The sequence below is a fragment of the Delphinus delphis genome, chromosome 14 (assembly GCF_949987515.2).
Source record: "Delphinus delphis chromosome 14, mDelDel1.2, whole genome shotgun sequence".
NCBI classification, from domain to species: Eukaryota; Metazoa; Chordata; class Mammalia; order Artiodactyla; family Delphinidae; genus Delphinus; species Delphinus delphis.
The window spans coordinates 72,089,273-72,109,249 of NC_082696.1; the positions used below are offsets into that span (position 1 = coordinate 72,089,273).

At 35.3% G+C, this 19,977-nt stretch overlaps 1 protein-coding gene across 4 annotated transcripts in view; it reads left to right on the plus strand.

The window, feature by feature from the left end:
- IBTK (inhibitor of Bruton tyrosine kinase) overlaps window positions 1-19,977 on the plus strand; it is a 92,187-nt gene that overhangs the window by 64,176 nt on the left and 8,034 nt on the right. For all 4 annotated transcript variants that reach the window (XM_060030298.1, XM_060030300.1, XM_060030299.1 and 1 more), the window contains exons 24-26: window positions 884-976; window positions 1,524-1,667; window positions 14,601-14,750. In XM_060030298.1, coding sequence (XP_059886281.1) covers window positions 884-976; window positions 1,524-1,667; window positions 14,601-14,750 — 387 coding nt within the window. The remainder of the gene's footprint in view (window positions 1-883; window positions 977-1,523; window positions 1,668-14,600; window positions 14,751-19,977) is intronic.

A 19,977-nucleotide genomic window follows, 5' to 3' on the forward strand; every position in this document is an offset into this window, starting at 1 on the left:
AGTTGCCTTTGCAGTGTCATCAGGGAATACTTAGTAAAATACTCTATAACACACACACACACACACACAGTGACTTGATATCAGCTTCTTTTTCTTTTTTAATGGATAGTGTATATTAGTAAAAACTCCCACTCAGGACGACCATTTTGCCATTTGTAGGCTTACTTTATCTTTTTTTTTTTGCACATTAAAGTGTATTTAAGATCTCACAAAATGTGTTGTTACAGTTAATTTTCAGAGGCTATTCATTTAATGTTATGCTGTAGTTTTAACTTAACCTATATTCTATCCGTATTTTTTTTTTACTTATAAAAGTCAGTTTTTAAAACTGAAGGAATAAGTGTAATTAACATACAGTATTCTTTCAAAGAGCTAATTGAGCTTATGCTTCATCTTTATTACCTAGTATTGTTTATAATAGGCTAAGACTGTTAATTGACTTACCAATTATATTGCCATCTGGGCCATTTGTGTAATTATTTTGAAATGTGCTGTATTTTGCACAGTTGGAATAAAGATGATGTCCCGGTTTATGCTGCTTCATGGTCTAAAGATAGTTCAGAAAGTAGACACCTTTTTTCCTAAGTAAACATATTTGTGGGAACACCTGGAAGCATCTTCTAATCACTAATGTTAGACTATTTTATTAAACATGTATCTCTTAACATTATGACTTCTGATGCATTTTATTATTATGTATGTATATATAAAAGTAGCTTTCATTCAAAATATCCTTTTTGAAGTTGGCCGCAGCTGACAAAATAGACCTAAATTATCCTCTCATTAATGATGTTATATATAATTTACAGTTTCAGTAATGTTTGGGTGTTGGACTTCATGGATAAATGAATGGGTTGTAAAGTAACTTTTATATGTCTTTTAGTCCTGTAAGCCCTCCTGTCGTGGATCTCAGAACCATCATGCAAATAGAAGAAAGCAGACAAAGATGTGGAGCTACACCAAAGACAAATTTGGGGTTGGTTACAAAATCATAAGAAAAGGAAAGACCATGTTGTGTTATAGTTCTGCCCTAAACAACTGGAAAGACCTACTGGACCTTTCCTATTATTTTTCTGCATTTGATGTTAAAGTTAGTTGTAAGCTCTTTTCTAGGTAATTTAGCCTCCATAACATTATTTCTTAAATATATGCTGAAGACTGAGTTGGGTTGATAGGTCTAGCTCTTGTGGAATACAGTATTACATGCCGGAAATTTGCCTCTAAAATGATCTATTTCTGCTACAAGTGTGATGCAAGTGTATTAGGAGGGCCCCCATGTAGCTATTACTTGATCTTTGATAGTATAAACTAATTATATATATTGCCACTGTTGAAACTTGTGGTCATTTTGATCTAGTAATAGTAAAATCCCATCAAATAAACACAGAGCAATATAATTACCAGTAACCTGTGTTGAGCAGAAATTAATGTTAATTGGTTTAATTTATAGCAAAATTATTTCTTATGGAATTAAACTTTCTCAGAAGCGGTGAAACTGATTGGTTTAATTTAACAATTTCTAGAAAAATGATTTCTCATGGAGTTAAACTGTCTCAGAAGCAACGAAAAATGATTGCAATGACTACCAAAGATAATAATTCAGGAATGAATAGCATGGAAACAGCATTAAGTGCTCCTTCAAAAACCCCCAAACCAGCGAATGCATGGTATGCTCTAATTTTTATTAAAATAAGCTTTGTACATTAGCTTTTAAGGTACTTCTTGGCTTTGGGTGGGGTTTTTTTTTTTCCTTCCTGTCTTTTCAAATATTTCATTCCCCTCTTTGCTTTCAAGTTAAAAATTGGACCTTGGGAAATACTTTATTTTCTTGTTTGTTTTGAGAAGTACATCATGATTTTTGAATTTTTTTCATATGTGTAGATAAAATTTCTTCTTGGTATTTTAATTAATGTTTATTGCTAAGGCAGTTTAAGGGAATATTCTTAATTTTTCATTTTTTATAAAAAATAATGTATATCATAGAGAAGTTTGATAAAAGCAAACAGTTTTAGCACCCTAATTTCTTTGTATATTCCCTGTATGCATCATGAATATCTTAAAATTTTTATAATCATAGCTTGTCATTGTCACTTTTAAGCAGGGCTGTTTACTTAACATTGTCTTATATAACTTTTCTCAATTAGAATTTACCCATAATGCAACATTAATAGGAATAATCTCCAAAGAGGTCAGATAGCAATTTTGACATATGAAAAATAGGTTGTACTTCTGCTCCCCTCCCATCCTCCCTTTTTTTGGTAACTAATATCATAATAATTGGAAACCAATTTTAGAAGAAAAACACATGGATAGTATGATGGGCAGGAAAGATCAGTAGAACCCTGTTGTTCTCACAAGCATTGAAGAGGGTATTAGAGACTACTCTTGGTTTGGGGGAATCCCTTCATTACTCTAATGCCACTTTTTTCTATTTGTAAGAGGGAATATTTTTCCCATTAAAATGTAAATTGTTTTGAAGAGAGTGGCAACTCATTTTATTTTGATTGCCACCAATAGGACTAAATATCAGACCTACTAGTAAATCTAAAACATGATCACAGAAAAAGAAAACAAGAGGTGAGAACACCCAAGTGAAAAAGAAAAGAGAGTAAAACTTGAGGGATTGGGTTTAGTAGAATTTTTTTTTAATTAATTTATTTATCTTTGGCTGTTTTGGGTCTTCGTTTCTGTGCGAGGGCTTCCTCCAGTTGCAGCGAGCAGGGGCCACTCTTCATCGCGGTGCGCAGGCCTCTCACTGTCGCGGCCTCTCCCGTTGCGGAGCACAGGCTCCAGACGCGCAGGCTCAGTAGTTGTGGCTCACGGGCTTAGTTGCTCAGCAGCATGTGGGATCTTCCTGGACCAGGGCTCTAACCCGTGTCCCCTGCATTGGCAGGCAGAGTCTTAACCACAGCGCCACCAGGGAAGCCCAAGTAGAATGTTTTAATTCATTGGTATTTGTTGTGTGCCTTCTACATGCAAGGCACTGTTCTAGTTTCTGATGATAAGGCAATATATACAAAACTGATTTAATCACTGCCTCTGTAGGGTTTATGGAGTAGCTGTTATAATATATTTTTTTTAATATAAATCTATTTTATTTATTTACTTTAAAAAATTTTTTGGCTGTGTTGGGTCCTCATCGCTGCGCCCGGGCTTTCTCTAGTTGTGGTGAGCAGGGGCTACTCTTTGTTGCGGTGTGTGGGCTTCTCATTGCAGTGGCTTCTCTTGTTGCGGAGCTCGGGCTCTAGGTGCATGGGCTTCAGTAGTTGTGGCGTGCGGGCTCAGTAGTTGTGCCTCTTGGGCTCTAGAGCGCAGGCTCAGTAGTTGTGGTGCACGGGCTTAGTTGTTCCGCGGCATGTGGGATCCTCCCGGACCAGGGCTCGAACCCGTGTCCCCTGCCTTGGCAGGCAGATTCTTAACCACTGCGCCACCAGGGAAGTCCCCTGTTACAATACTGAGTTATGTTTTCCCTAAACAAAAGTATGGAAAAGACAAAAAAAAAAGTTCTTTGACTAGCTCTCAAGATACTAAATATATCTCAATTTGAGAGAATTAGCTAAGCACATGAGGAAGCTTTGGGCTTATTAGTAAATACAGTTTTAGCCCTGCCATCAACCAGTTTCCTTATTTAAAAACAAAAAGTAAATGAACAAAAGAAGGAACAAAACAATGATCACTCAAGTTAGGAAATCCAACTACTGGACAAATACTCTTGGTTTAGCATCTATTTCAAACATAGGAGTTCTTTCCAGCCCCAATAAAATAATTTTTTAAATCAAAACACATAGTTTAAAAAATTTAATAGTATGGTAATACTTCAAGGCTTCTTATCATGAAAGATAGCAGTTGCCTGGCCTGCCCCAAACTTTCTTTTTTATGACTGGTTAATTAAGATTCACAACAGAGTCATATTGTGAAGATGATTTTATTTCCTTTTTTTACACTATTCTATTTTTTCCCTAGACTAATTCAGTCAGTTTTCCTGTACTGCCTATGTACTCATCACTAATTTTCCCCCCAAAACTCTCTAAAACATACCTCTCTCTCTCCATTATGATGAAACATACCAGGTAATTTATTACTTTTGTTTTTTATTGAAGGCATCTCTCTCTTTTTTTTTTTTTTTTTTTTTTGCGGTATGCGGGCCTCTCACTGTTGTGGCCTCTCCTGTTGCGGAGCACAGGCTCCGGACGCGCAGGCTCAGCGGCCATGGCTCATGGGCCCAGCCTCTCCGCGGCATGTGCGATCCTCCCGGACCGGGGCACGAACCCGTGTCCCTTGCATCGGCAGGCGGACTCTCAACCACTGCGCCACCAGGGAAGCCCTGGAGGCATCTTCATTAGAACTCTTGACTTCTCTGGTCTGAACTAGGCCTTTTCCAGGCCTGCTTAGTATCTGTGATCTTGAGACTTCTCTTAACTGTCATCCTGGGAATTTCTTTTTCTTCCCTCCGGTGTTTGATCCCCAGTTTCCTAAATCCTGTTTTTCTATTTCTTGGTTTACTCTTTGTTTTGATGTAGCACAATCTACATCAAAACCAGTGGTTTTCTGAGAAAAGATGTATAGGACATACATTTTTGGAGCTCTTATATCTTTGAAAATGTTTCTATTCTCACCATTCTTGACTGATAGATTGGAACAGAATTCTGAGTTGGAAATCATTTGTAGAGCTCCTTTTTCTTATTGCTGTTGTGAAGTCTAATGCCATTCCAATTCCTTACTCTTGCTATTTTTACCAGTTTCCTCCCTCTCCCCCTCCTCCCTTCTTCTTTTCTTTTTTTTTTTTTTAATTAATTTGGCTGCATTGTGTCTTAGTTGCAGCATGCAGGCTCCTCCTTGAGGCGCGTGGGCTCTCTAGCTGTGGCACAGGCTCCAGAGCACATGGGCTCAGTTGCCCCGGGGCATGTGGAAATCTTAGTTACCCAACCAGGGATCCAACCTGCGTCCCCTGCATTGGAAGGAGGACTCTTAAACCATTGGACCACCAAGGAAGTCCCCCCCGCTTCCCTTTTTCTTTATCTCTAGCATTCTAAAATTTCAGAGTGATGTGCCTTGACGTGGGTTCTCTTTTTATAGATTATGCTGGGTACTTGATGGGCTCTTTTAATTGGGAAGAGCATGTCTTTAAGTTCTAGGAACATCTTGTACTCTATTTGATACTTTCTTCTGTACTGTTTTCTCTAGAAATCACATTAGTTGGATATGGCTCTTCCTGGATTTCCCTAATTTTCTTACTTTTGCTCTTCTAATGTTCATATAATTATTTTCCTATTCTAAATACTTTCTGGAACATTTCCCAGACTTTATCTTACAACCCTTCTACTGAATGTTTTAATTTAACTATTAAAATCTTTAATTGCCAAGAGCTTTCTTATTTGCCGATAGTGCCCTTTTATTAGTATCCTGTTCAATATTCAACTGTTAAAGATACCTGTACTCTATAAACTTTTTCACTCTTTTATATCCAACAGAAATATATGTACGTGTGCACCAGGCAACACGTATCAGAATGTTTGTATCATCCTTATTTGTAAAAGCCAAAAACTGTAAACAACCTAAACGTCTATAGCAGTAAATGGATAAATTATAGTTTATTAGTATAGTAGAGTACTACACAATGATGAAAATGAATTATGACTAAATATAACTGTGTGAATGAATCTCATCAATGTAATATTGAGCAAAAGAAGCCAATCAGAAAAAAAGACCCTATATGACTCCATTTATAAAAGTTAAAAAATAGTCATTGATTTACACTGATGTGTATTCACTCTTTTTTCATGTATGTTTTAGTTACGTTTTGTTTTATTTGGTGGATTGTTTTAAGTTCTGGTTGGAATCTGTGTGCCTGTGTGGGACAGGTTGACTGATGGGTGCGACTGTAGGGTGACCCAGCGGTACCCTTAGAGGACCCCCGCACCATTGTCCCCTTGTTTTTTCTCCTTGGTCTGTCAGTTTCTCTAAGGAGAAGCCTTTTAATTTTTGTATTTGGTTGCCAGCCTTCTGGAAGCTGATCAGGGTGAGGCAGTTCGGCCTGGGACTGAGGTTCTCACAATTTGGTCTAGATTCTCACGTATCTCATCATTTAGTATATAGATTTTAAACACAGCAGTTTAGTCCTACCTGCCTCTGTATACTGGTGATTTTCAATCAAATCCTCCTGCTACCAAGGTGAAGGAAGTACAGTCATCTGATCGCGTGGAGATGGGGAGGGCATCTGGCATTCTCTGCCACTCCGCAAGTAAACCTTGAGCCAGTATTCCTGTTTTCATCTGCATGACTACTTCAGGATTTGATACTTAAGATGTCTCCAACGTAGGAGACTTTTCAGGGTTCCGAGCTTCACACTCTACCCCCACTCCACTTGATGACAGGTTTTCTTTATTTCTACTATATCAAGGTTCATTCTGGCCCTGTTCTGTCCTCCAATAGAGTATTATTACTTTTAGTCTGCCATTGTCTTAATGCCTTATTCTTTTGCCTGTGTGGGTTTATGCCTTTCTGATTATTCTCTAGTTCACTTAACATGGGATTTTAGAGGAAAGGATTAGAGTAATCATTTATCTGAAACTTCAGACTTTGATTTTCAGGTTTAGGAAAAAATTTTCCCTAGTCATTATTAGCAATATGAACTCAGACTCCTACGTTGAAGAGACTGTCTAAATTTCAAAAGAAATATATTATGGCATATTAAGGAGAATTCTAGGAATGTGGGAGGAAGAATGCCATAAAATTTGGCCAAAAATATAATCAGGGTATTTTTCTTTGAAAAGTAATTTGGTGACTGAATTATAAGTGATGTTTATTATATATTTAGTTGATGAAAATGCGACTGGAAAATCTAAATACAAACAAATGAATAATGGATCTTATGTATTTTACGGAACCAAAGAAATTTATCTAACTGACCAATTATAGGTAATTTATTCTGAATTTTTATGAAAGTGAGAGAGATCTGAATTGTCATAAAATCAATCATTTATACCTTTTATGACTTTATGAGACCAAATTTTTGGTATCTGAAGGATCTTTTAAAGTTCATTTCTGCTAAATTCTTCTGAATTTATGTACTGCTTAAGTTATTAAATAAATAGTGGGCTGAGTTAGAAGAATATATGTATGTAAGATATATATGTCAATAAATGTACATAATTATACATATATATTATAAGTATATATGTATATAATATATGCATATAAATTAATGACAGGGATCAGAAAACATGTGTTAGAAGTTTTTTTAAAAAAATATTTCTATTTATTTATTTATTTGGCTGTGCCAGGTCTTAGTTGTGGCTCGCGGGCTGCTTAGTTGTGGCATGCGAACTCTTAGTTGTGGGCATGCATGCATGTGGGATCTAGTTCCCTGACCAGGGATTGAACCCGGGCTCCCTGCATTGGCAGCATGGAGTCTTAACCACTGCACCACCAGGGAAGTCCCTTGTTATAACTTTTAAGAACATATTTATGTAAAATGGTTGATGTTTGGTATTCTTGAATTATGATGTATATTTAGTATAAATGGAAATAGTCATTTTTAGGTTGTTGAATTTTCTTTCTTGAATTCTTAGAAGGCTGCAGGTTTAGTATATCACTTCATTTTTAATCCATTACGCATAGGTTGTAAATACGTGTGGTATATGCTTAAAGAAATAAAATAGTAATAGATTTGTTTTCCTGAGACTATCTCTTGTAAATATTGGTTTATAGAAAATTGGTAGAATTTAAACTTTGCCCAGCTTTGAAAAAAGTAGAAAATTAATCTGAAATTAGCATTTTAATCTGATTTACAGATTGTATTTATGGAATATATTCATTACTGTAGTGATTTATCTTTTTTTAAATACTTCTCAAAGGGACATCTTCATCATCCTGATGAATCATCTAATGCGATTTTATTTATTTATTAGAAGGTGTTTTTATACTGTGTTTATCTTAGTAATGAGGTTAATGTGCCGCAGTTCATTAGCAAATCACACATTAGCCCTCTAAGTCTGCTCCTGGTCGTGGTAAGGAATTTTACTTAGTTTGTTCACACAATAACTGGTTTTTGCATTACAATGAAGTTCTAACCAGTTGACTTTTAAATCTAATGTGAAAACGCCAAGTGTACATGGGAGTTGGTCACTTTTCATTATCCTTTATTTTACTTGGAGAAATAATACATTTCTCACCAGTCATCTTGAGTGGAAGAATGCACAATCTTTGTGGCCTGGCTTGATGTATGAATGTAAATTCTCCAAATTCCATTTAGAGCTAACCTATAAATTATAAACTAATTTCAATTATTTAACTTTTTAGAGCTAGAAATTTTATTCATTAAAGCAAAAATTTCATGGCTGCTTTAGTTGAGGAACAAAATCTTGATTAATTTTTTATGTGGCTACAGATGCTGCTTCATTAAGTTTCTCTGGCTGCTAAAATGGAAAAGAGCCAGAACCTTTGAGTTAGGAAAGTAAAATCGTTGGAAATCAGACACTGTTTCAAAGTATGGCATGATCAGTGGAAAGAATAACAGAACTCATTTAAAGAAGTCTGCATAAGACATTTTATAGGTAGCCACTATGCATGGTTAATGAACATGTGAGTTTAAGATATCTTGTAAGCATTGTTACCTATATTTATTCTTAAGGAGATGTTATCCTAAGTAGCCATTAAAGAAATAAAAATTTTTAGTGTGTATATTATTTACCACATCTAGAAGTTCCCAAATTACCACGAAGATGAATCTGACACCGTGTGGTTCTTACACAGATCATTGTGAAGCTTCTGTATTTAGAGACATGAATTACTTACAAAAGACATTCAGCAGATTTTTTTGGCAGAGTATTCGCCAGCAGTGTTCCCTAATGACTGATGAGACACTGTACTTTCCACCATAGATACGTTGTTTGCCAGTAGAAACCTTCAGGTATGTGTGTTTTCGGCAGGAGCAGAAAGGAGTTGGTAAGGAAACGGAGAGTGGTTCTTTGTATTTAATTTTTCAGTGTTCTGCATATGTATGTGCTTTGGAGAAAATTTTGTGGTAAAGTCAGGTAAGCTCCTTTTGAAGAAATATCTTTTATGTGAATACTTTAGTAGGTCATGTTGCTGATAAATCTGTAAAGAAAATTTCCTTTCTATGATTTAAGATTTTACATAGGGTAAATGATTTTTAAATGTGGACACAGTAGTCGAGTATAGTGATCTTAATATAGTGATCTCCTGGGTTCTGGAGTGAGCCTTGCCTGAGCTTGACATTGTGAGTCTGTTAACCTGGTAGCAGTGTGAATTCAGATAAGTTATTAGAAGGCCTTGCTAATTTTTTATGGGGAACCCCAAATAGTTTATGAATTTAACCTGGGTTTGGATTTTATGGTTTCTTCAAAGTATGAATTTAACTTTTTGGGAAATTAACTGGTTAGCATTGTGTTCACTTTGTTTTCTGAGTAAATAAAATGGAAGAAGTATTAGAATAGGAAATTGCTTATGTTGTTACTCATAATTTTGACTTATTAAGGATTTCTGAAAATGATGCTAAGGTTACAGTGTAGTTCTAGTATACAAAATCATAGCTAAAGGTTACATTTCTGAATCAGTTTTTCTAAGTTAGACTTTAGGAAGGAAAGACATTATGCCTATGAACTGACTATATTTCTTCATGTCAGAATTTCTGTGTTCTCATTGTCTTCTTTTTCTCTTAAAATAAGTTAGTTTTGTTAAATGCTGTGAAAATTGTGGACAGTAACAGACTTGACATAGCATTTCTATGTATCAGGTACTGTTTAAGTATTTTACCATAGGTTAACATTTGATCCTCACAACAACCATTATAAGGAAGGAGATGGTATCAGTATCTCCATGTTACTGATGAGGAAACTGAAGCTCAGAGGTTAGTATCTCCCCAAGGTCAAAGCTGGTATGTGACAGAGCCAAGATTTGAACCTACAACAGTAGCAGCCGCAGAGCCTGTGTGCCTGACCCTGACTACTACCCTGCAAATCCTTTTTACATTTTGGATTGCAGTAAAACATTGTTGAATAAAAAGATTCTAATACCATAGCAATCTGAGCATGAAATCTTTGGAAGCTAAATTAATCTGTAAAGGTGATTTTTAATTTGTATACTGTTTTCTGGTAGATATTCTAAAGTGCATTCCACTCAACTAATTCTCAAAGCACTACACCTATACTGGGTGTGATTAGTTTTGTGTATTTTTGATTATTTAGATCAACTTAATTTTTATTTCCTCTATGTTCTCCATGTAAAATTAGATTTAAATTTTAAATTACTTTTTATTGAAACATAATGTATACACTTCGGAGTGCAGTTATCATAAGTGTGTAGGTTGTTGTATTTTCACAAACTGAACACGTCTTGTGCAACCAGCACTCAAATCAAGAAGTAACACTACCAGCAAGTCCCCTCCCCCAGTCCACTATCCTGACTTCTACTTCCATAGAGTAATCTCCCCTTTTTAATACACACACACACACACACACACACACACACACACACACACACAGAATCATTATTGTTTCTAGCTTCTTTTGCTCAACATTATATTTATGAAATTCATATTTTGATGAGTACTAATATTCCATTGTGTAAATATACTTATTTTACTCATTCAGTTCTTGCTGGCATTTTAGTAGCTTTGTTGTTCTACTGTTGTTAGGGTTAGTGCTGCTGTAGATATTCTAGTTCACGTCTTTGTTGAACATATTTGCATTTTTGTTGCTTATATAACTAGGAATAAAATTACCGGGTTGTAGGATATGCATATATTCATTTCTAGTAGATACCACTAAACACTCTCACTAGTGGTATGTGAGTTGACCTTTTTCCACTTCCTTTCCATAAAAAATTGTTTTATTCAGAAGGAGTGCAGATTTCATTGTGTATTCTGTTTTTTTGAAATAACTTTACCGAGGTATAATTTACATAAAGTAAAATGCAGTAATTTCAAGTGTATAGTGGGAGTTTTGACAAATGTACCACCTGTGTAATCACCACTCCAATTAAGAAAAATATTTCCACCATCCCACTATCTTTTCTCAACCAACCCTCACCCTCTACCCATGCCCCCGGCTACCATTGATGAAATTTCTATCACTGTAGCTTAGTTTTTGCCTGTTCTGGAACTTCTTATAAATGGCATCTAAGTACAGTATGCTCTCTTTTGTGTCTGGCTTCCTTCATTCAACATAAAGGAGCTTCATCCATGTTGTTCCATGTATCAGTAAATTTCTTCCTTTCTTATTGTTGAGAAATACTGAGTTTATTTTTATGAAAAAAGTTATTTATGTACAAATCTTATATTATTTCTCTTGAGTAAATGCTTAGGATTGGAATTGCTGGTTTGTATGTTAAGTGAATGTTTGACTTCCTAGGAAAAGTACCAAACAGTTTTCCAAAATGGTCATGCCATTGGACATTCCTACTAGTAGCATGTAAGAGTTCCCATTATTCCACATCCTTTCCAACACTTTGTATATTTAATCTTTTTAATTTTAGGTCTTCTAGTAGGTGTGGTTTATTTTGTCTTTCTCAGGGGCTTATTGGCTATTTTCATATCTCTGAAATGTCTTTTCAGATCTTTTGCCTTTTATTGGGGCTATTTTGTTAATCTAGAATTCTGAGAGTCTGTATTCTGAAAATAAGGATGTTTTTGGATAAGTTTTGTGGATATTATCTCCCAGTCTGTATTTTGGTTTTTCATTTCTTAGTAACATTGTCTTTGTAGGAGCAGAAGTTTTTAATTTTGGTAAAACCCATTGCATCCATTTTTTTGTTTGTTTTCATTGAAAGTTAGGGCTTTTTATGTCTTTGACTAAGGTTACAAAATTTTTTTGTTTTGATTTAGATGTTTCCTAAGTTTAGCTTTTGTGATTTTTCTTTTTATACGTGGGTAAGGTAGAGATCAAGGTTTTTGTCTCATACAGATATCTAGTTGTTCCAGCACAATTTGTTGAAAAGATTGTTCTTGCTCCATTTTATTACTTGGCACTTTTGCTGAAAGTCAGTTGACCATGATGTGTGTGGGGGTCTAATTCTGGACTCTACTCAGTTCCGTTTGACCTATATGTATGTGCTTCTGATGATAGCTTTTATAAGTGTTGAAATCAGATAGTATAATTTCTCTGATTTTGTTTTTTTCAAAATTATTTTTTCTATTTTTAGTTTTGACCATGTTTAAATAAATCTTAGATTTGGCTTGTCAAAAAAAAAATGCCTACTGGGATTTTGTTGGGTGTTGCTTTGACTCTGTAGATAAATTGAAGAGTATTGACAGGTTACCAATATTGGGTCATTGAGTCCCCTAAGAATGAACATGGTATCCTTTAGATTCTCTTTAAAATCTCTCAGCAGTCTTCTATAGTTTTAAATATATGTATCATGTCCATCCATGTTTTGTTAATTGTATCCCTAATTATTTAATTTTTTTGATGTGTCCATTGACTGGATCATAGAACTTTTCTCCTTTATCCTGTTAATGTGATGAATTATGTTAATTATTTTTTTTTTGAGTGTTAGAACGCTGTTAGAACAACCTTGCATTAAATAAAGCCCACTTGGTCATTGTTTATATTACATTTTTAGTAAATTGATGAGCATTACCATTATCCCAGAAAATTTCCTTCAAAACAATTCTTTTTTATCTTTGCCCCCCTCTCACCCCAGTGTCAACCATTGTTGTGGTTTTTCTTTTTTGACTATAGTTGAGTTTGCTTGTTCTAGAAGTTTATGTAATTAGAATGAAACATAATATACTTTTGTGTCTGGCTTCTTTCACTCAGCATGTTTTTCAGATTTATTTGGATTGTGTATACCAATAGTTTATTCCTTTTTATTACTCAGTAGTATTCCAAGGTATGAATATACTTGTGTTTACTCCTGTTGATTGATGGACACCTGGACTCTTTCCAGTTTTTGGCTCTTAAGAATAAAGGTGCTCTGACCATTCTTGTTTAGTCCTTTTTGTAGACATGTATTTTAACTTCTCTTGGGTAAACACTAGGGAGTAGAATTACTGGATTTTACAGAAAATGCATGTTTTTTTATAAAAACTGCCAGATCTTTCCACAGCATTTGTATCATTTTATCCTCCCAGCAAAATTTTTGAGACTGTTGGCTGTTTCACATCCTTGCCAACATTTGGTATTGTCAATTAATTTTACCTGTTTGGGTGGGCGTGTAGTGGTTTCTCCTTGCGGTTTTGTGTTTCCCTCATGAGTAATGAGCACACTTTTTCACGTGCTTATTGACCAATTAACATCTCTTCCTCTGTGAAGTGTCTATTCAGATCCTTTCTGCATGCCTTTTGAAATTGCCTTGTCTTCTGTATTTGTCTTTTTTTTAGTTCTAGGATTTCCTGTTTTTTTTTTTTTTTTGGCTGCGTTCGATCTTCATCTAGTTGTGGCGAGCAGGGCCTACTCTTCGTTGTGGTGCGTGGGCTTCGCATTGCGGTGGCTTCTGTTGTTGTGGAGCACGGCCTCTAGGTGCGTGGGCTTCAGTAGTTGCAGCACACCTTCCCTGGAGCATGCGGGCTTCAGTGTTGTGGTGAGCGGGCTCAGAGTTGTGGCTCACGGGCTCCAGAGCACAGGCTCAGTAGTTGTGGTGCACGGGCTTAGTTGCTCCGAGGCACGTGGGATCTGCCCAGACCAGGGCTTGAACCCATGTCCCCTGTGTTGGTAGGTGGATTCCTAACCACTGCACCACCAGGGAAGTCCTTAGGATTTCTTTTTAGAGTCTGGGTAGAAGTCCTTTGCCAGATGTATGTTTTACAAATATTTTCTGTTTTCTTAACGATATCTTCTGATGAACAGAAGTTTTTAATTATGTCTAATTTATCATTTCTTGATTTGACGGTTATTGCTGTTTATGTCCTAAGAACCCTTTGCTTACCACTGAGTTATGAAGATAGTCTTCTGTTTTCTTCCAGGATATTTAGCTTTTATGTTTGTTAGTTCTATAATTCATCTTGAAATAATTTTGGGGTATGGTGTGAAGTAAAGGTCAAGGTTTTTTTTCCTTCTATAAACCATTTGTTTATTATAGAAAACATTCTTCCCACCGGGTTGCTTTGGCAGTTCTGTTATTGAAAGTAAAATGACTGTCTACATGAGGGTCTAGTACTGGGTTCTCTAATCTGTTCCATTGATCAGTTAATCCTTAATACCCTACTGTCTTGATTACTGTACCTTGTTTTATCTTCTTCCAGTTTTGTATCTCTTTTGTACAACAATGTTGGCTAATCTAGGTTTTTGTTTTGTTAATTTCTACAATAAAAAGCTGGTGGGATTAAGAAAATTTTTTAAAGAGGTATAGGTCTATACAGATTTTCTTATTATTCTGACCATATTTTTTGTTGTTACCTGAGGCATAGTTATAATAGCTGTTTTTACTTCACCATCTGGGTTATCACCAGTGTTGGTCTCCATTGTTTTTTCTTATCACACAGTTTTGATTAGTCTACAATTGACAGCAAGAATCCAACATCACATTGAAAACTGTAATTATATCATTGTAAAATTTTTGGTATATATTCTCTCCATATCCCCTTGTCACTTCCAGCAAAAATGAGTGTTTTTTACATGATCTTTATTGTTTTTTCACAGGGCATCTTCTCTACATTCAGTTTCATCCAAGTCATTCCGGGATTTCTTACTAGAAGAAAAAAAATCTATTACTGGCCAAAGCTCAGGAGACAATGTCAAAAAAGTTTGTTTTAAAGGAATTGAAAGTTCCCAGGCTGCAAAAGTTGTAAGGTAATAATCATTTTCCTACCTTAAAATGTGCTGTGGTGGTTCTATATCCTTAAATAATCTTTAAAGGTAGATTTTTTATACATTCTTTTACATTCAAAATTAACGTATTTTTTTTAAGATAGATAATTTTGGTATAATTGGCTTGCAGTAAATTGTATATATTTAAAGTATACAGTTTGACGAAGTCTGTCATACGCATACCTTCGTGCAATCATCATCACCAGCTATTGAAGTCAGTGCATAGATCCATCATTCTCAGAAGTTTCTTCATGCCCCTCTGTAGTCCTTCTCTGTCCTGTCTCCTTGCAGCTACTAACCTGTTTCTGTTATTATAGACTAGCACTGATATTCTGTAGTTTTATATCAATAGAATCATTTAGCATGTGCTTTTATAAAAATCTTTTACTTAGCATACATTTTGAGATTCATCCAAGTTGTTATGTGTATCAGTAGTTCATTCCATTTTATTGCTGAATAGTATATTTCTTTGTTTGGCTATGAACCCACCTGTTTATTTGCATCTGTTGAGTGACTTGGGCATTTCCAGCTTTTTCTCTCGCTATTTTTGATACTAATTTTAAAATACATTGGACTTCAACAAAGATGTTTCATATTATAAATGCCTACATGAACCATGAAAATCTAAACACAGCTTCACCATGATCCGTAAATTCTCTTAATTATTATTCAAAAAGGAACCAAACATTCTTGGGGCATCAGATAGTTTTTTCTTCCAACATTGGCGTATGTTTCAAGTTGGTTAACTAAATGGAGGGTTTTTTTCCCTATTTCTGCTAATATGACATCTCCCAAATAATATACTCCCTAGAGTGTTTCAGGGAGTGTTTGTTTAATTACAAAATGATTAAAAATGTTAGTTGTGACCAGATTAATAATTTTGTTTTTCATAATAATTTTTCACTGTCAAACCTCTTTTTTTCCTCCCTAAACGCTTTTTAAAAATCAAATCTCATGTCCAATTATTTTATCAAACAGGTAATATAAACTTCTCTGATTGAAGTGAGGAGAGGGGTCTGGGAATCAAACTAATTTAACCTCACCTTACCTACCTGTCCTGTAAGCAGCTCCTGAGGAACTGTCAGAATCTTCCAAGAACCTTGGACTGCTGGTTTAGATGAACTGTTTAAACATAGTTTTATTCTATGTACATTTACAGACAAAGTTCTTGAGCCACATACTTACAGTACAGAAAATCAGAGAGAGATTACAAAGGACCTGAAGAAGTCATCTGGTCTATCTTCCTAACTTTTCAAATACTTTTGAGCAGTGTAATGCTTTTTAGCAGTGTAATGCTATTTTAAAATAAAAATCTTAAATGGAACCCTAACATACAAAACAGATAGATAAACCTTTTTACATAATGTTTACTTAGGATATTAAGGCTCTTTTGATAGGCTCATAAATACAAATTGGATGCAATGTAAGACGCTGTCTTAATGTTGACAAATATTTATTAGCTGCTCTGTATCAGACATCACACTAGGTACTAGAGTTACAGTGGTGAACTGTAACATAGCCCCTGCTCATGTAGAACTTAGTCCAAAAGAGAAGAGCAACCTTATTACAGAAATGATTAATTACAAGAGTACAAGGCATTATGAAGAGCAAGTTTATCAGCCTCAATGTTCAATCTGTTTCTAATTTTGTCTAGTATTTATTTCAATTAGGATTTTCTTAATAAGTCATTATAAATGAGAACAAATCAGCTCCTTGGCATTCCATGTCCAAACTACATTCGAGTGCTCCTTGTATACATACACACACTTATCCATATATATTTTATATATATTTACTTCATTAAATATAGCATTACATATGTATACACATCTCATGAGGTTTTTCTATTCAAAATTTTAATTAGAAAAACATTTTAATTGGTTATTTATCATCCTCTGTAATGACCCTACATCTATTATATTAAAAAAAATGAATAGTCTTCTGATAGAAGAAAAAATGTTAAGTTATATGATAAGTTATATGATGTGTTGTCCTGTAGACCATGCTTTTAAATAGAAAGACATAACTTCTTTATTTTTTCTACTTCAAGACACACAAATCTGCCTCTATTTGTATTCATCTTATCTTCCTTTCTTGTTTTACAGTAGAAGAGTTATCCTTCCCATCTAAGGCTAGGATTTATACCTGTACCTTGTATCTTAACCCCTTTCCACTTCTGAAGGCTTCAACTATTTAAGTAGATTTTTTCCCGTCTGGTTTTGAACATGCACAGGTCTCTCACACGTGGAATGGGTGGGGTAATCGATCCCCCACTTATCCCCCACACGTTTTCTAGCAATTGTCCTATTGTTACCAATTTCCTGTTTCCTTCACAGCCAGATTTCTCAAAAGAGCTGTCAGCATCCGCTCACTTCTCAATCACCCGCTCACTTCTCAATCCATTCTGGCTTCCAATCCCATTACTAAACTGAAACAGTTCAGGCTAATAAGTTCAGCAGTGACCTCCATATTGCCAACACCATGGACTTTTTACATGACTCGTAGTACTTGAAGTTCACTTATAGGTCGTCTTGTCATTTCACTTATATTCTTTCTATGCTAATATTCCTGAGCTTCTATGTTATCAGCTATACCCTAAAGACTCAAAGTTAAACTGCCTGTCCACCTCTGTTACCTGAGCTTCACACTTAATTCTCCATCTGCCTTCTTGATGTCGCCATCCTATTTGGATGTTCAGAAATACCTTCAACTTTATGTCCGAAACCAAACTTAATGTTTTCCTCATAGCCTTATCATAAAACCAAAATCGAACAAAAACACAGACAAAACATAAAACCAGCCTATTCTTGATTTCTCTTCCTCAGTAAATGTCATTTGCAAGTCTTTGACATGTCCATCTTCTTCAGCAATTTCCATTCTTTCAACAGGACATGACAGTTTTATCTCTTAAGTATTTCTCAGATCGATGTATTAACCTCATCTCCACTGCCATCACCCTCAGACTACTGTGATCTTTCACCTGGGCCATCTGAGTAAGCCTCCTAACTGGCCTTGCCATAGCCTTTCTTCCTTCTCTACAATAATATTGAGCTAGTGTGTGTGGTGTTTTTTTTTTCTTTAATGCAAATCTTAACCTCGTAGGATAAAAGCTAGCGTCTTATATGGCCTTCAAGGCCCACATAGTCTAGCCCCTGCCAGCCTCTTTAGCTTTATCTTTTAAATAAGATCTCTGTATTTTAGCCACCTTGGCCTCCTCTTAGTTTCTCAAATACCAGTTACTTCTTCCCACTTACTTACCCTTTGAATAGTCGACTCTCCTCCAATCTCTGTTCAGTCATATTTGAAGAAGTCTGACTTCTCTTATTCTCTTACTGGGTCAGTTTCCTGTTATATGTCTTCGTAGCGCTTCTCACTCATCACACTTAGCACAGTTAGAGTAGTCCCTCCTTATCTGCGGTTTTCCTTTCCGTGGTTCTGGTTACCCGTTGTCAACTGTAGTCTGAAAATATTAAATGGAAAATTCCAGAAATAAACAATTTTTAAGTTTTAAATTGTACGCTGTCTTGAGTAGTGTGATGAAATCTCTCGCCGTCCTGCTCCATCTTACCTGGGACGTGAATCATGCCTTTGTGCAGCATATCCTGCCCGTTAGTCACTTAGTAGCCATCTGCGTTATCAGATCGATTGTCAGGGTATCACAGTGCTTGTTCAGGTAACCTGTACTTTACTTAATAATGGCCCCAAAGCACAAGAGTAGTGATGTTGACAATTCGGATACGCCAAAGAGAAGCCATAAAGTGCTTCCTTTAAGTGAAAAAATTGAAAGTTCTCCACCTAATAAGGAGAGGAAAAAAACTGTATCCTTAGGTTGCTAAGATCTATGATACAAGTGAATCTTCTATCCATGACATTATGAAGGAGGAAAAAGAAATTCATGCCAGTTTTACTATCATACCTCAGAATGCAGAAGTTACGGCCACAGTGCGTAAGTTCCTAGTTAAGATGGAAAAGGCATATTTGTACAAGATATTTTGAAAGAGCGAGAGACCACATTCATATAACTTTTATTACAATATGTTATAATTGTTCTATTATTGTTGTAACTTTCTTACTGTGCCTAATTTATAAATGAAACTTTATCATAGGTATGTATGTATAGGAAAAACATGGTATGTATAGGGTTCAGTACTATCCGCAGTTTCAGGCATCCACTAGACTTGGAACGTATTCCTGTGGATAAGGGCGGAATTACTGTAAACTTACTATTGGTGTGATTCTTTGTTTAATGTTTTCAAATACAAGTATTTTAATGTCTCTATTTTTAGCTGTATGTTCAGTGAGAGCGAGGAAGATTGATCTTTGCTCATCACCGATTAGAATGTTTCCTAGCATGTGCTCAGTGAGCATCTGGTGAATGAGAAGAATAAATGAAACAAAATTTTAGCTGTTTCAAGTACCGTTTACTTCTAATGTAATGAGTTATGTTGTATGCCTTAGATGTATAAATGTTAAGGTATGAATGTTACGATTGTTTTTGTAATATTTTTACATTTTAAATATTGAATGTATTTTTTAAAATTTATTTTCTTTGGATATTTTTATTTGTCGTGGAACTTTAAAAATTTTAAGGATATGTGGTTTCATAGTTGATCGCTAGGGTGTGCTATAACATCAGGCTCTTAATTGTGAAAACTGGTATGTGCTGTTAGACTGCTTTGCAAATTTTAGTTAAAGGAGTGTGTGATAGTATCATGCTCTCTGATATATCATGCTCTCCATAGCTTGGGTGTTTGGCAAGTGGAAGTTAATGTTTTAAATAGCTGTTTGTTATCATCTGATCACTGAGAAAGAAAACAGCTTGGGTTTCATTTTTAATTTCATCATAGAAAATATGTTATCATAGGAGAGCTTTTTTTAAAGGAAATAATAAAACGTAACAGATAAAGTAAAATATTAACTCAGCAAATTATGGGACACTAGATATACGTACAGTATTCTACTGGCCTCTTGGGTATATATAAAAGTATAATACACAGGCGCATCCTTAAATATGTTTGAAATCAAGTTGGTAAGTCTATGCACACACGGAATTTAACTGACAGAGCAAGAATAAAATTGCAGTATAATATAACAGTGTTAGAGAAGTCCCAAAGCAATATATGACTAAGTGCTGTATGAGTGGTTCAGAGAAGGAAAAATGACAGTGGGCTAGAGTTGTCTGGAAAAACTTCATTGAGGAGGAAAGGCT